Source organism: Convolutriloba macropyga, chromosome 2 (assembly GCF_964194025.1).
Source record: "Convolutriloba macropyga chromosome 2, txConMacr16.3, whole genome shotgun sequence".
In the NCBI taxonomy this organism is placed as follows: domain Eukaryota; kingdom Metazoa; phylum Xenacoelomorpha; order Acoela; family Convolutidae; genus Convolutriloba; species Convolutriloba macropyga.
The window spans coordinates 37,583,201-37,606,607 of record NC_134469.1 but is presented as its reverse complement, the minus strand read 5'-3'; the positions used below and the strand labels follow the sequence as shown (position 1 = coordinate 37,606,607).

The following is a 23,407-nucleotide window of genomic DNA, read 5'->3' as shown; positions in this document are numbered from 1 at the left end:
TTTAAACATAAATAAATCCAAGGGTTTGTTAGACCCACATGAGTTCAGTCCAAAGGTAGTTTTAGTTTAGTCTAGTTTTTTCCAGTTATTGCAGTGGTCACATTTGCAAACAATTCGCCAAGTGCATTTGTCCCTCTTGTCATATTTTCTCAGAAAGTAGTAGTCCCAGTAGATTTTGGAGATGGTGTCTTTATTGAGAATATTTTCCGTAGCTGGTGTACACTCTGATAATAATATTGTATAATAATTTTGTACGATGGAAGAAGTTTTCATCGGTTTTGTAGATATATATGGGGGGGTTGATGAAATAAGTAGAGTGACAGTCACCGAGTGATTTGTTTGTTCACTTTTGCAGTCGCTTCTATTAATTTCTGAGGGATTGACACTCATCGTAAGTCGATAGATTGAGCTCTTCAATGTTCTTTGGTCTGTTGATCGCTAAATCTGGTTGATTATGTATTAATTTTGTCAGAAAATTTGCGCTAATGCTCTGGAACAGAATATCTATTTGGGGGGGGGGGGGGGGGACTCAAAGCAAGACTTCACAGTCAGATATTCACGGAGACATACAGTTCTTGAAATTTCATCTTAAAATGCGATTCTGTTGGACCTGCAAATTTTTCAAGTGAAGAGAATGTGCCCAAATTGGGGAAGCATAGATGAGTTGCGGTAGTCTAAAGATAGCCTAAAGAAGAAGTCTTTTCTGTCCTAAACTTAGTTACCTATAGGACACAAAGTTTACGACGAAAAATAGACTTTCACTTCTTGAATCGAACTTTCATTTCTTGAAATGAACTTTAATTTCTTGAATCGAACCGCTATAAATATTGAACTTTCATTTCTTAAATCGAACCGCTATAAACAATCGGCTGTTTCGCTATCAGATATGGAGAATTTTGCTTTATTTCAACTCCTGTATTTTAAGAAATTTTTCTTTCGTTTATCTACAAAATTGTACTCTTAACTTCAATTTCAAATCAAATTGACGGTTCATCTTGTCTATTTTTTGGATTGTATCACTGCGAAAACAATTTTGCGAAAAATCACTGAAGTTAATTCATCAGATGACATGCCCATGTGATTTCTTGTTTGATTACCTATCAGCCCTTAGTATTTTGACAGAAGACTTAACAGTTAGTTAAAGTAAAATTATTTCAACGCTTTGGAGCCATCATATTGCGGTAAGTTACAAATGCAATGCTCTTTGTGGTAAATGTGTATACGTTGATGAGATGTTTAATGTGGGGGCTCACTGTTCCGTCCATTGGGCGGATCATTCCCTTATGTTACTTGGCCCAGGAAACTGGGCTGGTATTGTCGACAAGTCGCCTTAGTCAGTCTATTTTCTTTGTTTTCAGAATGTAGCTATGAGTGAAGGAGACAATGACAGGCAGCCATCGGTAAGTTGACTTAAGTTTAGGACAAAACATCAGAGTTTGCTTTCTTGAATCGAACCGCTATAAATAATCGGCTGCTTCGCTATCAGAGAGGGAGAATGTTGCTTCATTTATCCTCCTGTATAATTTTAAGAAAACTTCTCTTTCACTAATCTGCAAAAATGTACTCTTAACTTAAATTTCATATGAAATTCCACACTTTCGTACCCTTAAATTCTCTAAATATGTTAAAAAAATCTCAGTCCCCTTCGGGCCTCGTGTCGGGGCACTAAGTACCTCGGGCGAAGGTTTTGTTCTAAGATATAATTCGGTTCACATTTGATAATGTGTAGATGATTGTAATTGGAGTCAGCTGAGGCGAAGCTGCGCTATCAGGTTTCCTGATCAAACAAGGCATCTAAACAATGGCCTTCACCGCAGAGTCTGTGAGCAGTCACATGTGTATTCAAAGTCATTTTTGTGTTCTGCTTTCGCATCAGACTTGATAAAGAAACCAAAATGAAAAATACATCCACTACATGTAGGATGATTCTCAGCTTTGTGGGAGAGCTGACAATCAATGATATCAAGAACTTCATAATCAATTGAGTTTAGGCTGCTGAATGTGTCTCTTTTTTGTTAGGAAAACACAGATCTGCACAGTGTGTGCACATTTTATCCGAAACATTGCAAGCGGAGAAACAAAGTCTTCCCTTTTGAACAATACTTCCTCCCCTCAGGAAGACTAGTAGAAAGTAATCTGAAAGTTTGCTCGATTCCCCAATTTTAGATTAGATGCAGCACTCCGGTTGACTGGTTCCGACTAATTGAGATTGTAAACAATTTTCTGCTGATAAAAGGCTCCATTCTGGGAGTTTTGACCATCGAGTGAATTCAGCCACTTCAATGGATAGTATATTTATTGAATGGAAGTTCAGAACAGATAATAATTCTGTCATAAAACTATAGTGTTTCCGTGAATAGAGGGATTTTTGAACTGGTTTATTTGCTCGAATCCAAGAAATTTTTTGGGGCTAAGGAGAAAGGCATTCAGAAAGTCTTATCAACATGATGTAGAGTGAACATCTCATTTTTGTTGTCGTTTTCCGTTGCACTTCTCTTACGCTATTGTTTTACAGTCAAAATTTCGAACCTGTACTTAATTTTGTGTAAGTTCACTCTTGAGCAGTTTTTGTTTTTCTCTGATCTCGAGACACTGATTCTCTTTTATCGATTCAATCTTCACGAGGGATCGCACGAGTTAGGATACTTCTGCTACTTCTTTGTACTTTACCATACTCTTAGCTAATAATAACTTTTATTCATGGTCATTTTCATAAGTATTATAAAGCGTTTTTGGCTTTTGATGATCTTGAAGTTTTCCATGACCTTTTATTGTCGTCACTTCTAACTTTCCTATAATCCACTGAAAAATCTTTTTGACAGATAAATGAGTTGGACGAGAATTTCAATTATTGAGTTAATCGGGTCCGCGGGGATATCTTGTATAGAAAATGAATGTAATGTAATGATCGATATCGTTAGGCCTTGCGGGAAGTAAGTGTTACGTTTGCAGTCTTCTATACTTTTTGTAGTTTTTCTTTTCACAGGTATCATCGATGCTCTCGCATAAATTTTTGACTACTTCATCAATCTTTTTTATCAACGAGCGCAGCCAGTTTTAACTCAACTTCGCTAAATTTGTCTTACTTTTAGCCTAGCTTCTGCTGCAAACGGCATTGGATGAAAACATCTCGTACATGATTGTTGAAATGGATACATAATAGCAAAGCATTAAATCCCATTTCTTTGAGACCATTCTCAGCCAAAAATGAAAAGCCAGTCCATGTTGGTTCAGCATATAATTTATCGTTGGAGGTGATGAAAGCAAAAGTCTGTTTTTACTGCAGCTACCACCAGTAAACATGCGCGCGGTCCTAAAGAGTATGTGATTCTTGAACTTGCAATTTTATCAATTTTTACACTTATAGCTTACTGAAATGAAGATTGTTTCTTTTTTGGCAGAATGCCGCACTGAGAAGGTACGAAAAGAAAAGGAGATTGTTATGTATCAATGAACAGAACAGTGAGCCCACACAATTAAAAATCGAAGCGCGGTTTTTCAATTGACAGCAAAAAATGCATTTTTCTTAACAGCAATATAATAGCCGCGTCAGAGCGTTGAATTAATACTACAATCTGGAAGACTGATACTGGTGCTGCAACCTCAGATAGATAGAAAGAACCTCGACAGCCTCTGAGACAGATAATCGCGCTGCAGGAGTGCAAAAACGATCTCCCTGCCAGTGTATGTCTTTGAGTCCGAGGATGTTTTGTATATTCTTGTGATTTTTTGTTGCTGTTGGTAATGTAGAGCATTTTGTAGACGGCCATGTGCCGACCATCAAAGAGAAGACGAGAGGAATAAATTAACACTTTTGAATTTCCAAAGTGATTACTGATAGTTAACACCTTAATTGCCGAATAGTTTCTGGAAGTCATCCTTCTTTTGGGATTGACGGAACAAAAAAATTTTTTGTCTGAAATAAAGTTCTATGGAATCTTGAGCTCAATTCCCATTTGCTTAATTCCAACTCGAGCGTTTTCTTCAGCGAGAGAAGTTTTTTGATCATGCGCTGCGTTTAGTGAATGACTTTTTGACTTTGAAAAGTAGTTTTTGACTGAATGGCACATATAGATAACCGTTTTTAGCCGTTTTTTCGTCTAAGTGACCCAATTTTTTTGCTTTTAATTTGGGTTCTTGTAAAAAAATGTCAACCTCGTAAAATTGATTCCACAATGTTTTGCAGAGCCTGAAAATGCGTTTCAAGTTGAAAATTGGCACATATTTCTTGATTTTTTAGGAAATTTTTGGCTTTTCTTCTATTAATTCATTCATTTTTGGATCTTTTAACCGTAGTTTTGTCAAAAATCAGTTAATATGGCTGCTTCCTTTTGATAATTCATATACTTGACGCCTCTTTCTACCTCGATGTAATTTTGTTTTATAAAATTGCACATATGCTAATCCGATTTTGGTAGTTTTTTCCAATTTTTGTCAGTTTTTTGTTTCTATTTTGGTTTTGATTACTAGAAATAGTCTTTTTGTGCAACATGAAGGACTTTCTTTTGTTTTCAAGTTAAAACTTTTTCATAAATGCAGTCTTAAAAATTTTTTGATCATTTTTTTGCAAAATGTTTCAGTGTTTCGTCTTTTTGAATTCTACTTTTTCCCATTTTTTGTTCTCTTCAGAATCCAGAAGGATAGATATTTGTATCGGATGACTAGTTATCTTTTCTATGTCTCGAATGCTGAACAATGAAATGTAATCGTTTTTCTTGATTTTTTTTATTTTGATTTTTAACTGCCAAAAATTAAGAATCTCTTTGTTACGGTGTTCCTGGCACCTACATTTATTTTCGGCATTTTGATTTTTCCAGTTGTTAAAATATGATTGATTCCAGCTTTTTCTGAGATTTTCTCATCATTTCTTTGGTTTGCAATTGATTTCATTTAACATAAGGAAGTACTGAGAGTTTGCTATCAATCCTTTTCAAAATTTCTACTTATTACTATTTAATGCGACTGTATTCCGGCCTTGCTATTAATGTAAACGATTTTTTGCCTTTGAATATTCTGCTGCTCATGTGTTTTCTATGATGAATTTAAGTTTTGAATTAGTGTGAGATCATGTTGTCTAGCATATATACAACAAGGAAGAAGTATATATTGTTTTTGTCTTAATTGCAATGATTAGAAGTGTAATTATTGTGGTTTTCAGATTCGTAAATTTGGGCTTTCTTTTTTTGAAAAGATTTAACTTATTTGCTAAGATTATTATCTGCCGATTGCTTTCGCAATCTTTTTGAGATTAGATTTGTGAATTATTTGAGGGCAATTGATAGCTCCGTCAGCTTTTTCAGCCTATCAGTTTTTTGACCATCTGAGTTGTTTCGGATTTTTTTTAACGTCACCAAACGGTTTCTATAATATAAAAGTTTTTGCCGCATATTTCTCTTAGTGACAGTGGTTTGTTTAACCAATTTTTAGATAGAACCTGGAGAGGTAATAAGTTAATGGTTTAATACAAAAGGTAATGGCTTTCGCTGCAATTACAGTTGTGTGTGAAGTTTTGACGTTTCGAGTCGCTTCCGGAATTCTTCCGACTGTTTTTTTTACAGGAAGTAGATTTGTTCACGCGGCATTTTGACCTAAAAGCGAAAGTGAGAAAAGCTGTCTCGGTGAACAGATTTTTGCTAAGCGAGAGAAGTTTTTTGATCATGCGCTTTGTTAAGTGAATAACTTTTTGACTTTGAAAAGTAGTCTTTGACTGAATGGCACATATAGATAACCGTTTTTAGACGTTTTTTGGACTAAGTGGCTCCATTTTTTTGCTTTTAATTTGGTTTCTTCTAGCAAGAAAGTTCATTCGATACTATATTGAAATGTCAACCTCGGAAATTGATTCAACAGTGTTTTGCAGAGCCTGAAAATGCGTTTCAAGTTGAAAATTGGCACATATTTCTTGATTTTTAGTTTATTCGTGGCTTTTTTCTATTAATTTCTTCGTTTTTGGATCTTTTAACCGCATTTTTGTCAAAAATCAGTTAATATGGCAGTTTCTCTTCGATAATTTATATACTCAACGCCTCTTTCTACCTCAATGTAATTTTGTTTTATAAAATGTACATATGCTAATTCGATTTTGGTAATTTTTTTTTTCCAATTTTCGTCAGTTTTTTTGTTTGAATTTTGGTTGTAATTGCTAGAAATAGTCTGTTTGTGCAACATGAGGGACTTTAATTTCGTTTCAATAAAAATTCAATCATTTTTTGACGTTAGGTATTTTTTGAAAAACAGTAAAACTTTTTCATAAATGCTGTCTGAAAACTTTTTTTTACCATTTTTTGCTAAATGTTGCAATTTTTCGTATTTATGAATTCTGCTTTTTCCTATTTTTTGTTCTCTTCAGGAGAATAGATGTTTTTATCGGATTATTAGTTATCTTTTATATGTCCTGAAAGCTGAACAAAGAAATGTATTCGTTTTTCTTGAATTTTTTATTGATTTTTAACTTTCAAAAATCAAGAATGTGTTTTTGTTACGGTGTTCGTTACGTTGTGTCCATATTTATCACTTTCTTGTTTGTATCATTCTGGCTTCGTCCTAGCACCTACATTTATATTCGTTATTTTGATTTTTTCAGTTGTTAAAATTTGAATCATGTCAGCCTTTTTTTAGATTTATGTCATTTCTTTGGTTTGCAATTGAGTTCATTCAACATAAGGCAGTACTGAGAGTTTGCTAAAAACCTGTTCCAAAATTTTCATCTATTACTATTTATTGCATTTTTCTTCATGCTTGGGTATTGTTTTTAAACATTGATTTTTTGCCTTTGAATATTCTTCTGCTGCTTATGTCTTTTCTATGATCAATTTAATTTTTGACTTAGTATGAAATAATGTTGTCTAGCATATGTTCAACTAGGAACAAGTGTGTTTTGTTTTTTGTTCTAATTGTAGTGATTAGAAGTGTAATTATAGGTGTTTTCTGATTCTTAAATTTGAGCTTCCTGTTTTGAAAAGTTGTAATTTAGTTTCTAAGATTATTATCTGCCGTTTGCTTTCGTGATCTTTTTCAGATTAAAATCATGATTTTGAGGGCAATTGAGAACCTTGTCAGCTTTTTCAGTCTATCATTTTTTGGACCTATTAATTATTTCGGTTTTTCAACGTTACAAAACGTTTTCAATGATATAAAATATTGCTGCATTTTGTTTCTCTAGGTGACAGCGGTTTAAGTTTCACCAATTTTTAGAGCAGACCTGGAGAGGTAGTGAATTAATGCATTAGTACAAAACGTTGTGGCTTCCGCTGCAATTACGGTTTTGTTAGTGAAGTTTTGATGCTTCGAGTCGCTTCCGGAACTCTTCCGGCTATGTTTTTTTTTATTTCGTCGTCATGATTTTTGTTACGACCATATGACGTCACAGCCACTTTTTGTTCATTCGTTCATGCAATTTTAACTGAATTGCATGTGTGACGTCATTTTTCGCTCTTAGTGGAGCGATTTTTTTTGTTCATGGGCGTGATTAATTTTTTGGTCACGCTTGACTTCCTCACTCTCAAAAATGACTTCCTCACTTTGAAATTGACTTTTATTTACTTTAATTCAAAGAGATAAGGTCAAATGGGTCTGTGTCACTCTAAATGAAGGTTATTTGAGATCAGCTAATAGTGGCAGCAATAACTTGTACAGATTTTTAATCAAAATATAACAGATCAGCCTTCAATGAAAAGACGATTTTTTTGGTCTGTCTTTTTTACTGTTTTTTTTAGACTGCCAATCTACGAATCTGTTGCGGCTATTTTCTGGCAATCTGCCAGCTGTGTTGTAAAAGTTTTCGCTGTCTAGCAACTGAATGGATAGCTAATTTTCAACATTATAGCGGAGAGCATGCTTTATGGTCATAAATTTATCTACATTCTGTGCAGCATTTGTGCTCGCTTGGTTACGAATTCTTCCAAACCAGGACAATCAATAGTTCTATTTGTTGTTCCAAATTTTGCAGAGAGCTCAAATCCTTAAAAAAATTCGCATTTTGTCAGCTTGAAACCGTAGTGTTTCAGTGGAATAGCAGTGACTCTGTTTGAGTACCGTTTTTTGATACTGACTAGACGACGTGACCTTTGTCTTCAGTTAACGCGCGGAGTATCTTTGCACGTTTCCGTCCTCTTAGTTGGAGCCTTGTCGGCGTCTCGGGTGATCATATCCTGTATAGTGACTTCATATCCAAAGGTTTCGACCTCAGGAAAGGACGCGGCTGATATCGTTTTGTTTTCTAATGATGAATCCACCCTCAGCGTTTGGAAATGAATAGAACTGGCGCGCGGTTTTGGTTTCTGAGTTTTGTGGTAATGGAATTTTTTTTCTAAATTTTTCTAATTTTGTGAAGAGAATTCGGAAAAATTACACTGCCATTAGGAATGAATCGTGCATTTTTTCAATGCAAATAATAATCCCAAAACACGGTAACCGTCTACAATATCAGCATGAGATCCTCTGAAGTTACCTTAAAGCAATCGACATTTTGGCGCATTCTCTTGGCTTCTAAAATGTTCACCACGATCGCATAAATCCTTACAGAATTTTCAGTAGGTTCCCCAACCGACCTACCACAGTACGGTCAAGTTGTGCATGGGATCATTGGGAGTATGGCGACACCGTAGCTATGGCAATAAGATCTCTCCGTGTGTTGCCTTTTTGGGACTGCAAACAAATGCTGGTTACGAACAGGTCGGATGGGGCCGTGTTTTCATTTTGAGCCAGCCTAAATCAGGACAAATTAAAAAAAAAATTATAGAGCTAATTGTCGATTGAAGCAATTGAATGCATTTTTGTCGTCTATCGGTATTATATGAAAACGGGTGGTTGCTATACAAGGTAACCAAATTGACGATTTATCAAAAATTCCTTTATTTTTTTGGGAGTATTACTGCGAAAACAATTTTGCGAAAAGTCACTGAAGTTAACTCAACAGATGACATGCCCAGGTGATTTCTCCTTGTTTGATTGCCTGTCAGCCCTTAAAAGACAAAACGCTGAACAATTAGGTAGTGTAAAATTATTTCAGGAGATTGATCCCAGGCACCAAGGAGGCTCGGAATTGTTTATGTCTCAATAGAGGTTGTTGTTAAACTCTTCTTGGCCTATATAGTATATTTGCTGTCCATCCTTTACTGTGGTTATTTTTGTTCTATTGTTTTTGATAGATTTGTAAATATACCAAACAAGGCGGCTCGGTAATGTGCGATGGCACATAAGGTTCCGACCCCGCCCATCCACAGTTTTGGCATAATTGTCTACCAAATGAGGAACAGATAGAAAAACCCAAAAATTATTTTTTGCGAATCCCAAAAAAGCCCAAGTCTTTCAAAAAATTCTGTATGAACGATAAGATAGCCTTTAAAGCAAATAACTCAGTGGAGTAAAAATTGATGCATTAGATTGCTGTAATATGTCAATATTAAGAAAGCGAGTCAAGACGAACAGCAAAATCAAACAACAACAACAACAAACATTATTTACATCAAAAAATTTATGTCCCTCTTAAAAACTAAATTTAGTAACAAAGTCAACATACCGTCAGATAAACCTAAAACTAAACAAAAATAACTTATAAATCACCAGAAACATATGCGACCAGTCCATAAAAAGGTTTGGTAACAATTATACAAAAAAGAACAAAAACAGTAAAGTAAAGAAATTAATTTATTTTTTTGAAACAGTTAACTTCAAAGTAATAAATACCATTAGGAATCAATTAATATTACCACAAATTTACGATTACCACTGCTTCTATAGAAGGGCGTTAGGACCTGTCCTTATTCATTTTTTAAAGCGGCTAAAAAGAACAACAAAGAACAAACAAATTTTCAATTGAAGCTTGCCAGAAAACGCTGTCAAAACCGTCAAGCAAAATTTTGGCACTCAAAATATATTTGATTGCGCCTTCTTCAAACAGAGATAATGTAGTACGTGGCCATTCATTAGTAAGACTAGGTAACAAGTAGACAAAAAAGCGAAGTGCTAAAGTATGTAATACTTTTAATTTTTTTTTCGAAACAAAATTACATTCAATGTCATGAAAGGCATTAATTACAAAAAGAGCTATTTAAATAGGGTCGTTTATTCATGAAAAGGAAGCCCTCGAGACCTGTAATTATCCAGAATATTTCTTGCATCTACAAAAAGAACGTCAAATATGACAAAAATCAATTTAATTTACTTTTTTGTGAAAAACCGGTGTCGAAGCCAGTGAGGTCATAACAAATTCTTTTAAAAAAGATTTTGGGACACCAATCCTTTTTATTCCCTTGACACCCATAATGTCATATTTGACCTGTAATTAACTAACAAGATTAGGTAATAAAAAGAAACATAAAAAGAACAAAATTGCGAAGTTAAAAAGTTTTTTTTTAATATTGGAAAACGATTGTTTTCAAAGTCATGAAAGCCATCAGCTATCTATTAATATCAGAATATCGGTTCTTCTATTCTTCCATGAAAAGCCAATGAAAGCTATCACTATACAGGAAATTCCATACGACCGAAACGACAAAGTATAAATGACAGTTAGAGACGAAATTAAAAAATTCAATTGATTTCTTCAAAAAAGAGGCGTCGAGGCCGTTAAAACGATGATGTATATCTTTCAGGATTTTAATATGTTCAATTGTGCTTTATTCTGAATGCTAATAAGGTGACATGAGAACTGTAAATAATGTGATAATGTGACAAAATTAGAAAACGTGAAAAACTGGCAAATATCAAAACAAACAAAAATCTGAAATCTTGTAGTATCAAAGCCAGAAAACAATAACTTCAGGCTTAAAACTGCAACCGAGAATAAATGTTAAATCAGTAGAAAGAAGAAGCAGTGTTTCTTTGCTGACACTGAGCTGCTAAGCAAGCGAATTGGTTGGACCTATCACTCCTGAGCTTTGATTTGATATGTTCTGTTCTTTATTATTAAAAAAAGTCTTTTTTTTAAAAAAAGAAGACCGACTGATTACAACCCGTTTTTTTGGATTGTAACATTCCAAGAATGGCCCAAAACTAGCCCTGCTAATACTTATTGTCCGTTGGGAACAATTGATTTTTCGAATGTTGTAGTGTCACGCCCCTATTTCGTCCCTCATAGTTACGTGATGATTTTCCTTTAAATATCCATAAATAAGTGCTATAATTTAGTTCATATTCAGTTAGTTTCAAGGCCATATATAGCCAGTTTTTCCATCTAGACCTGTAACCCTTAATTTGTTTATGTTTACGAAAAACAACCGCAGATTGACAGTTTTACTAGCAAACACTTCAAGTGCCTAAAAGCCTCAATATTTACTTTTTTGAGTTTCTTGAAGATAAATTCACATAATTAGTAAATAACTTCATGAGAGATTATGTACTTGGTGAAGTAATTATTCTGATAAAGTAGGTGCTAATACGGAACTTGTATATGTACTTAACAAACATCAAGAGACGTACAAAAGCCGGAAATTGCCCAACTTGTAGATCAGTAAATATTTGCGAAGGACCAATACAACTGAAGGCACAGTCCTGCGGAACCCACTAGCGGAAGAACACCGGATAATCAGCCTGAGGATCAGTTGGCCAGTTACTCTTAAACTTGATAAAACTTGAGAAACTTCTTTCTAATGTTACTGATTAATTCTCGCCTAATTAATTAAAGATTGAACTGGAAATTCTCTTGAAAACTTCCAAGTTTGATAGACTTTGTTAAAGCAGAAACTTAGGCTAACAGGACTCAAAATACAAGGCAAACTAGTGGATATATCACGCATCCGAACCGCTCAATAAAAGGCTATTACTAGCTAAATTTATTCAAAATATATCTGCTAAAAATCGCACTGTGAAACATCAAAATAAGTCCTTGTAAAATGGCAATTATTCAAGTTAATTACTCCTCATATAAACCACAATAACACCACGAGGAATACTATTAAAAATCAGTGCGTAACATGGTGACAGGAGTTATTTACTGTTTCCCAGTTTAACGGACCGAAATTCCGAATGAATTTTTGATTAATTTGACATTTTCTTCTTTCTTTTGACAAATTCGTTATTTTCTTTCACTCCATTACCGTAAGAGCCTCCAATCATCCAGACCAGCATCCAGCACTTTCTTTTCGAGCAAGACGATAATGCAAAAAGCAGTAACAAAGGAAAGAATGGGTGGAAACTGTGTTTGTGTCTTAGTGGACAAACTGCAACAATAATTCAAAAGTGTTTGAGTAGACAATAACTGGAACAAACTCAACCACAGCCGTCACAACGGACAAACATAACACAGGGTATTTGCAAACGAGGATATTGTGAGTAAATGAATTTGTAAAATTAATTTTGGTGCTTTATTTATGTCAGTTTATAAAGAACAAATTCTCCCCGCTATTAATAATTGCCGAGCTTCCCCCAATTTTGTTGAACCTATCGAAGTAAATAACATTAACTATACCCATAACAGCAATAAAACACAAGCTCAGATAGTAAGCGCCTTTTCCTCTTCAGCTTATAAATCCATCGTTATTCATGTGCTAGATAAAGATGATAAACGTGTAGCAATTTATTGAACAGCAAAAAGTTTAAATCAGAAATCTCGCAAATTTGGCCTTATCCGTCGCAAACTTCAATCTGACAGAGATATTAACCTTGACAACATCATTACTGATTATCAGATAACATCAGAATAAGCTAAATTACTGAAACCATCACTTAAATATTAACTAAAAGAGGGCGAAACATAAATTTAAACAAAATAAAAATAATTATATTCTATATCCCCACCCAGCTCCGGAGGTTAATGAATCAAACAGTGACTTCGGTCAATTATGCTGTTGCCTATTTGAGTGCAGCTTCCACAAGGCCTGTGCGGTCGTGGTCCCCACGAATTTTCCTAGACTAAGGGGCACTCTTTAGAGGTGAGACTTCGGCGGCCCATACGGCTTCAACGATATGTCTGACGATTCGACCGGAGCTTTAGGAATAGGCTTATAAGCAGCCCATCTTTATTATTTTCTGAACAAATGGTTTCAGTAGTTTCTTTTCTGATATCCTTGTGCTATTCATCTAACTGTTTTCATCTCTTAAAACCCTTTAATCTCTCCATTAAGTTAAGTTAAGTGTGCTATTTAATACTTTAGAACGAACGTAAGACTGATTGAACGAAAAGTATATAATCTAAACTGGTAAAAAGCAAAATGGCACACGCGCAGATCAACATCACGCTCTTTTCCGGATCAGAAACGGACAATTTCAACGAGTTTGAACAATTAATAACAGGTGCAATCGGAGTCGCAGCAATCGAAGCGGCGCAACAAGCGAATTTTTTGCAGTTACATTTAAAAGGAGACGCCTTACGATACTTCTTAACCTTACCAGAGGCTACCAGACTAGTTTTTGAAGACAGTATAACAGCTTTAAGACACAGATTCACGCAGGATGACTTGAGAGAAATTAGAATCATAAAGTTAGAGAACCAAAAGTTCAATCCAAAAACAGACACTGTAAAAAATTTCTTAGTAAAGTTAAGAACTGAAGCCAATAAAGCATATCCAGCACCTGAAATAGTAGTAGCGCCAGCTGGACATGGTGACCCAGAAGCTCGTAGATTCGAAACAGAGACAGCAGCAAGAGATTCTGCCCTTCAGATGTCAGAAAACAGAAAAAACGAGCAAATAAAGCGCTTCTTTATTAAGTCTATGCCAAACTGGCTTAAGCCTAAGGTCTTAGAAAGGCCAGAAACAGATACAATAGATCAGTTATGCACCTTAGCTAGCCAACAATTTGCAATTAGGGAGATTTGCAACAGAGAAGAGTACTTCGACGACGGTTTTAATGAAATAACGGAAACAAATACTGATAAAATGTTAAAAGCAATAACTACTATTTCAAATAATCAGAAAGAACTTGAGCAGAAACTTGAGCAGAGATCAGCACCTAAAAATGAGCCATCAGAACAAAGCCCAGTAAACATATTCACACCACATTACCCTCAACAAGTCTACAGACAAAGTTATAGACAAAATTTCCGCCCCCAATAACAAAATTATCGACCAAATTACCCTCAATATCAGTCTAATTATCGTCCAGTTCAGCAAAACTATCGGCCCCAGCAACAGTATGCCCCTCGTGCTAATAATTACCGAGAGTTTAGACCGCAATTTAATGCCACTAGACCATTTTATTATAACGAACAGCCACAAACTCGGAATTATTGGACTGAACCTTCGGCTAGTCCTCCATTTGTTCACCCAGCTTATGTTAATAGACCTGTTTACCGGTTCCCAACAAAAAATACCCCTCAAAACCTTTTTAGACAGGGTATAGTTTACGATAGTCCAGCACAAGACCGATGTGGTATGCAAAAAGCAAAAGAATTTAGTCGTGCTGGGGCACTCCAAAGTAGAAATATGAGAGGTATAAATTACCCATTTAATCAACAAAAAAACTAATAAAGCCACCCAACTTTAAAAAACAAAATAAAAATTATAAAAACTCAGTTAACCATTATATTGAAAGCACGTCTAGTCCTAGTTTAGATAAACTAATAGAGCCAGTTTATATTAACAAAATAGAGCCAGTTTATAAGTAACAAAAAGCGTAGAAAACGCAAAAGTAATAATAATAAATGTAAAGTGAATAAATCTGTGCAACTCCCAACACAAGTACCTCAATCCGCACCAAAGCCAAGACCACATGTTCAGCAATTATTCAGCATTGTCCCACTTTTAGGCAGAACATTGTCCTATGTTAAAGTTAAATTTAATGGAGAATTAGAAAGACGCGCACTAATTGATACAGGAGCATTTGCCAACGTGATAAGTCGTGAGTTTTACAAGGAGCTAATTAATACAAATATCAACTCAATAACAGAAATAGAAAAGCCAGATCTAGATAAAGTTAAAATGGCAAACGGAAATATAGTTAAAATTGACAAAGCAATTAAAGTTACATTCAAATTGGGCACACAAACATTTAAAGAAGATTTCCTTGTTTTAATTGTCACAACTCCTGTAATATTAGGCAACCCATTCTTCGTTAAACATAAAGTTAGCATCTGACCAGGACAAAGTTACATTAAATTCCCTGATCAAACATTACAAATAAATGAAATAAAGCCAGAAAAGCAACCTAGAAGAGTGGTAAAACGCAAAAAATTTGGAGTTTATACCCAGAAAAAGCAAGTTTTACAGCCAAATCAACAAGCAGTATTAGAATGCAAGCTTTATGACAAACTAGAATCATTCGCTGACCTTTGTGGAGTAATAATTCCAAACGAAATCTTTGAAAAAGACAGCGAATTAATATTAACGTCCTCTTTAAGTAAAGTTGCTGAAAATAATATTCTTTATATCTATGTCTTGAACATTACCGATCACCCAATTACCATAAATAAAGGCGAAGAAATAGCCAAATTCTCGTTCTTAACGTCCGATCAAGCAGAAATGTTGTTAGAATTAGATCCTCAATTAATAAATGTTGCAAAAATGAGCGAAAATTATTTAACAGAAATAAATCAATTAATTCAAGTCACAGATACGCCAAAAAGAAAGGCCCAACCAGCAAAGCCGGCACCAGAATATGAGAAATTGTGGTTCCCAACGCCCGAAACGTGCCCAGATCTGACAAATTTGTCGCCATTGCAGAGAGAAATCTTTGAGCAACTGCTAAAACTGCAAGAAATGGAAAAATTAGATCCAAAGGGTAACCATCAGGACAAAATAACCTTTTTGAGCAAATTCCCGTGGGAAAAATCGGCCCTCAATGATGAGAAAAAAGCAGTAGTAGGTGAACTACTAGTTGAATTCAGTGATATCTTTGCGAAACACAGATTTGATGTTGGATATAATACAGATTTAAAGATAAAGTTAACTCCAGAAAGAAGCATACCAATTTACGAACAAGGCCCTCCAACGCCTGTCCATTTGAGAAATGAGTTACAAGTATAACTAGCATTAATGCATTACTACGGACTGATAACAACTTTGTCTCAATCAAGATATAGTAGTCCACTTTTCGCACAAAGAAAGAATTCAGGAAGACTTAGACTATTAATTGACTTGAGAAAAGTAAATCATTTGCTGAAAAACGATTATGTGAATACAAATTTCCCAATTTCGAACATGAGTGACGCAATAAATTACTTTGCCGGGAAAAAATTGTTTACGAAACTTGACTGTTCTCAAGCATATCACTGCGTGCAAATGGCAGACGATGTATCAGTGCAACTGCTAGCATTTAACTTTGCTTCGAGAACTTATGCCTATAAATGTCTTGCACAAGGATTGAATAAGTCAGTAACAGGATTCAGTTCCTTTATTAGACATTACTTGGACCCGTGTCTAGCTTCAGGAAATTGTACCCAGTTTATGGATGATATCGGAAATGCAGTAACAAGTTTTGAACAATTGGTACCCTCTTTACGAGAAATATTTATCTGTATACGTCAATCAGGACTAAAACTGTCGCCCGAAAATTGTGAAATAGCAACAGATACAATGAAATTCCTTGGAAATAACATCAGTGCAGAAGGAATATCACCAGAAAAATCAAAAATAACGAAATTTCTTGATAAATTCAAAATGCCAAAAACGACAAAACAAGTAAAGCGTTTAATCGGCTTCACGCAATTCTTCCGTAATTACATACCTAACCTAGGTGAAAAACTAATGTCATTTTACAAGCTCCTGAAGAAGGATGCAGTAATAGAAACCACAGAAGAACACGTAAAAGCATTAGAGGTAATAAAGAAGGATCTAATGGAAGCAACAAATGTAACATTGCGATTGCCAAAACCAGGCTTGCAGTATGTAATTCTTTGTGAAGCTAGTTACCACGGCGCAGGTTTTGTACTAATGGTGGAAGACTATGTAAACGAACCTGCAAAAAAGAAAAGAAAACTCACGCTCCCGTATCGTTTGGATCGCATTTGTTTAATGCAACGCAATTAAAGTTCTCAATTTACTACAAAGAGTTCCTTGCTTTGTATTATGCACTGGACTAATTTTCGCACTACATTTGGGGATCAAGTAAACAAGTAATTATACTAACTGACAACAAAAGCCTTACACAATTCTTTCAGTCAAAAGTAATACCGCCATCTCTTTGGAATTGTTTAGACAGAATACTAGCCTTTAACATAGTAATTGTTCATATTCTTGGACGTGCTAATTACGCAGCAGATTTTCTCTCTAGAATGGAGAATGATAAAATAGCAACAATGTCCTTAAAATTAACAGACAGAATACCAGTTAGAGAAATCGAAATTGACACAGAAGCACAAAACCCAGATGTTGAACTAAACGTACTACTAGACACTGAAATTAACGATGACGAATTGAATGGAGAAGCACTGAACGCTCTCAAAAAGATTGGGCTTTATGAAGAATACAAAAAACGTCAAAGTAACTTACCAGTAACAGAAATTCAAGGGCTCTTTAAACTAAAAAGAAAAACAGAAATATATTCAATTGAGTACCCAAATCCATTAGATGAGTTCCCAGATCTTACAGACAACTTAATTAGCCTTAATTTAGCAGAAGAGCAGCAAAAAGATACAGACATTAGAATAGTAATAAATTTGATTCAACAAAATAATCAACAACCAGACTTAAAGTATGCTACAACAAATTTAAAAAAGTATCACAAACACTTAAACAGATTAATTCTTGAAGGGAATGTCTTATACCGGAAATTTTATGATGATACTGGAAAAGTACTTCATAAACAATTCTGCGTACCTAAGCATTTGTGGAAAGAGACTATATAGACTCCATAATTCACAAACAGCAGGTCATTTAGGCATTAAAGCAACAATTCAAGAATTCAGAAAGCGATTCTATTACCCAGGCTTCACCAAACATTTCATTAGTTTCATCAAAAATTGCCTCACTTGTCTCCAATTAAACAGAGTACCAAAAAGCCACATCACACCCAAGTTGCAACCAGTCAGTTCTCTACAATCATATCCAGGAGATATGCTACAAATTGATTTAGTAGGCCCCCTAAAGTCATCGCAATTTAAGTATGTTCTGAGTGGAGTAGATGTTTTCACAAAGTACCTATTCGCAGTTCCATTAACAAATGGATACGCTGACACAGTAGCCCGAGAACTAGTAAAGGTGTTCTTCCAACACAGCTACATTCCTCAAACAATACTTAGTGACTTAGGAACAAACTTTACTTCTGAATTAATGTCAGAATTAGCAAGTTTATTAGAAGTAAAGTTAAAACATGCCTCACTAAAGCACCCTCAAACTATTGGAGCAGTAGAACGATCTCACGGACCACTGAAACGAATATTAAAGCTCAATACTGAAGAACAATGGAAAGATTGGCATAAATATGTTCCACTAGCAACTTTTATTCATAATACGTCATACCATTCAGCGACAAATTGTTGTCCTTCAACTTTATTCCATGGAAGAGAACCCACAAAACCCCTCGACATTAGGTTCTCCAGAAAAGTAATGGATGCAGTAGCAGTAAACTCTGACTTTGTAAATGAACTGCAAGACGCCATGATGCAAAATTTTGGAGAAAACAAAGAAAAACTGACGACCGCATACTTGAAGTACAAGAAATATTATGATCAAAAAGCATCAGCAAAACTAATTCCAGAAAAATCATTCTGTTTACTTTCGAATCCTAAGCTACTAGAACAATCGACAGTATTAGCTTCTCAAGTTCAGAAATGGCTACCATTATATAAAGTGGAAAAAGTCCTTACTGATTCTAACTACATCATTCGAAAAGTAAATACGAATTACACCCAATGTGTTCACCGCATCAGATTGAAGCCAATTAAGCCAAGTGAAACTCCTGAAGACCTCGAAGTCATCAACCCGGCAATTTTTCAACCTGATCCATCTAGAAGACAACACATGGAGCCAGAGCTTTTTGATAAACACATTCCAGAACTGATAAACGAACAAGGAGATAAAACAAGCTACAAAAAAGAAACAAGATCCAGTCAGAGTGACCATAAATGTTCCCCTAGGTGGACCATTATTAGGACCAGCAGTAGCAGCACCTCCAGCAGCACCACCGGCCCCACCAAGAGTAGTAGCACCAGCAGTTAGACCACGAACTGCCCCAGTCCATCTTCCAGTATTTGACTCCTCAAGTTCAGATGAAGCAATTCCAAATCTTTTTGACGAAAATAGTAGTTCAGACGAAAATTTTACTGACCTAAATCTTGACGCAGAGCAAATTGCCCGAATACCAGTTAATCCGTTAATTGCTGATGACATCAGACAGCAAGAACCAGAAGTTCGTGTTCCTCTAGTATTATCCTCATCAGATGATGAAATGTTTCTACCAGCTCAACAGCCACAACCGTCAATAGTACCATTCGATATTGAATCGCCTCCAGAAACACATGAAGAACAATTTGCTTTAACTGATAGAAAAATAAGAGCCAGACCTTATAACCCAAAACGAAAACCAGAGAAAAGTGCATTCAAATCAACAGACTACCAACAGCGGAAAAATGTACGCGGATTTAAATGCGATAGAGAAATCATGTTGCATAAAGAAGATAGAACAAACCCTTACCTAACCAACCAAGTCAGAAGATCAGGCAGTCCTAGACCGAAAAACGCACGTGCCAGACTGGAACAAGAAGAAAAACCTGAAGCAATAAAAGCATCAGCACAAGCTTCAAAACAGTCAACTGCTTCCCAAGTCGAGAGACAAAATTAGATCAAGTAAGAGCTAGCATAGCAAAATATTCAGGGAAAAAGCCCAGCAGTTCGGCAAACAAACCAGTAACCAGATCTCAAACAAAAAACTCTTCACCAGGCTCCTCAAATCAAAACTTAAACCACTTTAGTCAAGAAATAAATGCAACATATCTAAGTTCACCAACAGATATCTTATACTCTCCACACTCTTTTGCACACTGTATATCAGCAGACCTTGCAATGGCAAAGGGATTAGCCCGACAAGTCAAAAGCTGGTACCCAGCAGCCCCAAGTGCAATTAGACTTAGATATCCACCTGATATTGGCTCAGTTTTAATTTACTTCGACCCCATTTCTGAACGTTATATCTTCAGTTTAGTTCCCAAATTTAGGTATTACCACAAACCCACATACGAATCCGTATTAGCAAGTCTCTATGAACTGAGAGAAATAGTAATAGATGCAGGAATTTCACACTTAAGTCTTCCAAAACTCGCCAGTGGCTATGATAAATTGGATTTTAACATCATCTTTGAGCTTATATGTCAAGTCTTCGACCCTCTACCCATAACCATCTATATCCATTAGCATGTACAGACCCAGTACAGTCTAGCAGCACCCTTCATTTGCCCCAAAAGCCCAACAAGCCTGAGCAACTTAGTCCTAAAGTCCAAAAATCGCCAAAAATTCGAAAAAATTTGACCTCAAATCCTAGTTATTTTGTTATATCTCCAGGACTACTTGTCTGAACCTGGATTAACCTATTGTTCTGAAAAGCTCTTATCCAGTAGAAGCGATTCCAGCTATTATTGACCCCATTCGACCCGTTCTGAGTACCAAAAACTTAGCCTAAAATGGACTTTTCCAAAAATCCTAGGAAAAATCACTTCAGAAAAATAGTCACAAAATTGTGAAAAATGCCCCGATCATCCCAAACTTTTGCGCTGCAGCATTTTTCAAGCCGAGGAACCGACCTGCAAATTTTGAAGTGATTTGGAGAACTTTAAAAATCGAGTGACGCTGGAGCCCTCAATTTTTGACACTTCGAATCCGCTCGAATTCAATAATAGCTCCCACAAAAAACCCCCAATTGACCCATTTTATAGCCCTAGACCATCCTACTGCTCACGCTTGACATCCCAGTACCCATAAATCCCGCCAAAAATCAATAAAAGTTGAGTTATGACAAAAATACCGAACCCTACCAAAATGCGTTAAAATTGATAAAAATGTAGTGTAAATTATACCCCATAAATATGCCAAAAACTGTCCCAAATGCCCCCGGCAGCTATTCCCAACTGCCACCCACATGGTAAAACCTCTCAAACAACCGTTAAAACTCAATATTTCCAAGTATATGTCGAAAAATGACGAAAAAACGAAAATTGCGCTTCGGCTTCCATTTACTGCTTCAAAAAGTTTGTCATTTTATTCTCCGCCTGACGCAATAAAAGCCACCTATACCCCCTATAACCCTAGTGCAACCCCCACTAGCTTTGTAGTACCATAAAAACCAGTCCTAGCTCATCCCAGTAACAACCAGTAAGACTTAAACCCAAATAAGCTCTGAAATTGCCACAAGTTTGTCAGAAAAAATTCAGTTATTTCCCACTAGAGACCTTATTATTATCTGACAGCAATTAACCATACCATCAGCACGCCTACATCTATAGCTTTCAGAATATGCACTCCCAGCCTCCTAGTGCCAATACAAGCTGAGAAAAGACTGCCAAAGTAACGAAAATCACAAAAATTTAAGTGTAATTTCCTGCAAAAGTGATCAAAAATGCATCTTAATACCTGAATATGCCCAATTTTATTGTTAATTCAGTTAGACCTACTCATGAGCAGTCCAACCATAGCAATATCAATCATTTTGAACAAGTTTTTCATAGCCTCATAGCCAATAACCTATCCCCTATCTGAGCCTTTTCAAAAAACCCAGATTCACTGCAGCAAAAACGTTATAACTCGTGAAAAAATAGTCAAAACCGTCCAAATTTTTGGGCTGCAGGGTTTTTTGAGCCGATAAAGCGATTCACCTATTTTGAACTCAATCGAAGCATTTTAAAAATTGAGTGACGCTGGGCCCCTCAATTTTGGAGACTTTTTGAAAATTTACGAACAAGTTCATAAAATCCGAAATATTGATCGAAAACCCAATATTATTAGCCTAAAACATCCGCTTGCTCAAGCTTTACACGCTCATATCAAAAATATTGGTAAGTAAAATTTTGAAATAATAGCGAAAAACTGAAGCCTACCAGACTTCTCAAATTCACCAAAATAGAGCAAGATTTAGACCAGAAAAATAGCACTAAATAGCCGATCTATGAGCCCATATCCAATATTCAGTCTCCCTAGTAGTTGTCCAAGCCTAATAAACCCATACAATTGCACAAAAAATCATAAATGTTGATCAAATTTAGTCCAAAATTCTAAAGTGAAAAACTCCACATAATAAAGTCAAACTATGCACCAAACTGCACCAATAGCTGCTACCAACATAGTATTCACTAGTATGACCCACAATTACTGTCAAAAATCAATTATCTCCAATCTACTTCAACTTATGCACAAAACATGATGCTTCACAAGTAAAAATCTAGTAAATTTAACAGAAAAACCGGCACAAAACACAAGTTAATCAACTTCAAAGCTACCAAAATGCTACCACTGATAGCCAGAGATATCAGTACTAACATTTAGCACCTGATTTAGGCCACTAGAGAATCACCAGACCGACACATGTCCTGAAGAAGCTCAATTAGTGGAAAAATCATGCCTGAAAAGTAGCATTTTGGACGTAAAAATGTTCTGACCCGATAAATAGCTTCAAACCATATAATTCAGTAATCTACATTAGTACCAAGTACAGACAGTACCATTTTAATCATTCAATACCGATAATGTATGAACAGTGATGACTTAATCAACCCGAAATTTCATGATTCAAAAATAGCCAGGTTCAGATCACGAAAACAGTCATAACTTTGCGAAAAATGCTCAAATTGCGCCAAGTCTTTGCGCTGCAGGTTTTTTTGCCACTGAAGCGACCTGCCAATTTTCAGCCCGATTGGAGCAATTTAAAAATTGAGTGACGCTGGAGCCCTCAATTTTTCGCATTTTTCGGTTTTTCATGCATTAGTGAAAAAGTTGACCAAAAAGTGCCCAAAAACCTGAATTTATAGCATAGTATTTCCCCACCGATGTCTACTGAGTGGGCTAAGCCAAAAAATTTGCCCAAAGTTCCATAAAAATCCAAAAATTCACATATATGCCACACCAGCCCTGATGCGGAAAAATGGCCAAAATTACGAAAAAATTACATGTAAAAATTAGTACCAAATACTCTTCTAAACCAGTTCAAATTATACACAAGTGCTGCTAACAACCAGAATAAGCATCTAGAACAATTAGAACCAGTCTATGATTAATAATTTACAAGTAAATTAAAGTTAATGCTCGAAAATCAAAAAAGTCGTTATGTCGCCAAAATTTCACTTTCACAAATACGTCACTATAAAGTCACACACCGAAATTAAAATATCACATGCTCACACACACCACAGCCCCTAGTTCCAACAGTAAAAAACAAATATCAAAGCCACAATCCCCAAATAATAAGTAAAAACTCACCTATAGATGAAACTAAACTACATGATGAATACAATTGCACCGACACTAGTCATTTCTCATCGGCACTATCCTCAGCTACAGTACCACCACCACTAGTACTCTGACCGGACTGACCCCTTGTCTTAGTAGAA

General features: G+C 35.6%; 2 protein-coding genes across 3 annotated transcripts in view; both read left to right on the top strand.

The window, feature by feature from the left end:
* The window catches only part of LOC142358640 (uncharacterized), a 478,284-nt gene that overhangs the window by 376,226 nt on the left and 78,651 nt on the right, over positions 1-23,407 (top strand). The gene's annotated exons all lie outside the window — the stretch shown is intronic.
* The window catches only part of LOC142358639 (protein phosphatase 1 regulatory subunit 21-like), a 169,268-nt gene that overhangs the window by 110,692 nt on the left and 35,169 nt on the right, over positions 1-23,407 (top strand). The window contains exon 2 of the mRNA XM_075410102.1: positions 1,359-1,400. Coding sequence (XP_075266217.1) covers positions 1,368-1,400 — 33 coding nt within the window. The 5' untranslated portion in view covers positions 1,359-1,367. The remainder of the gene's footprint in view (positions 1-1,358; positions 1,401-23,407) is intronic.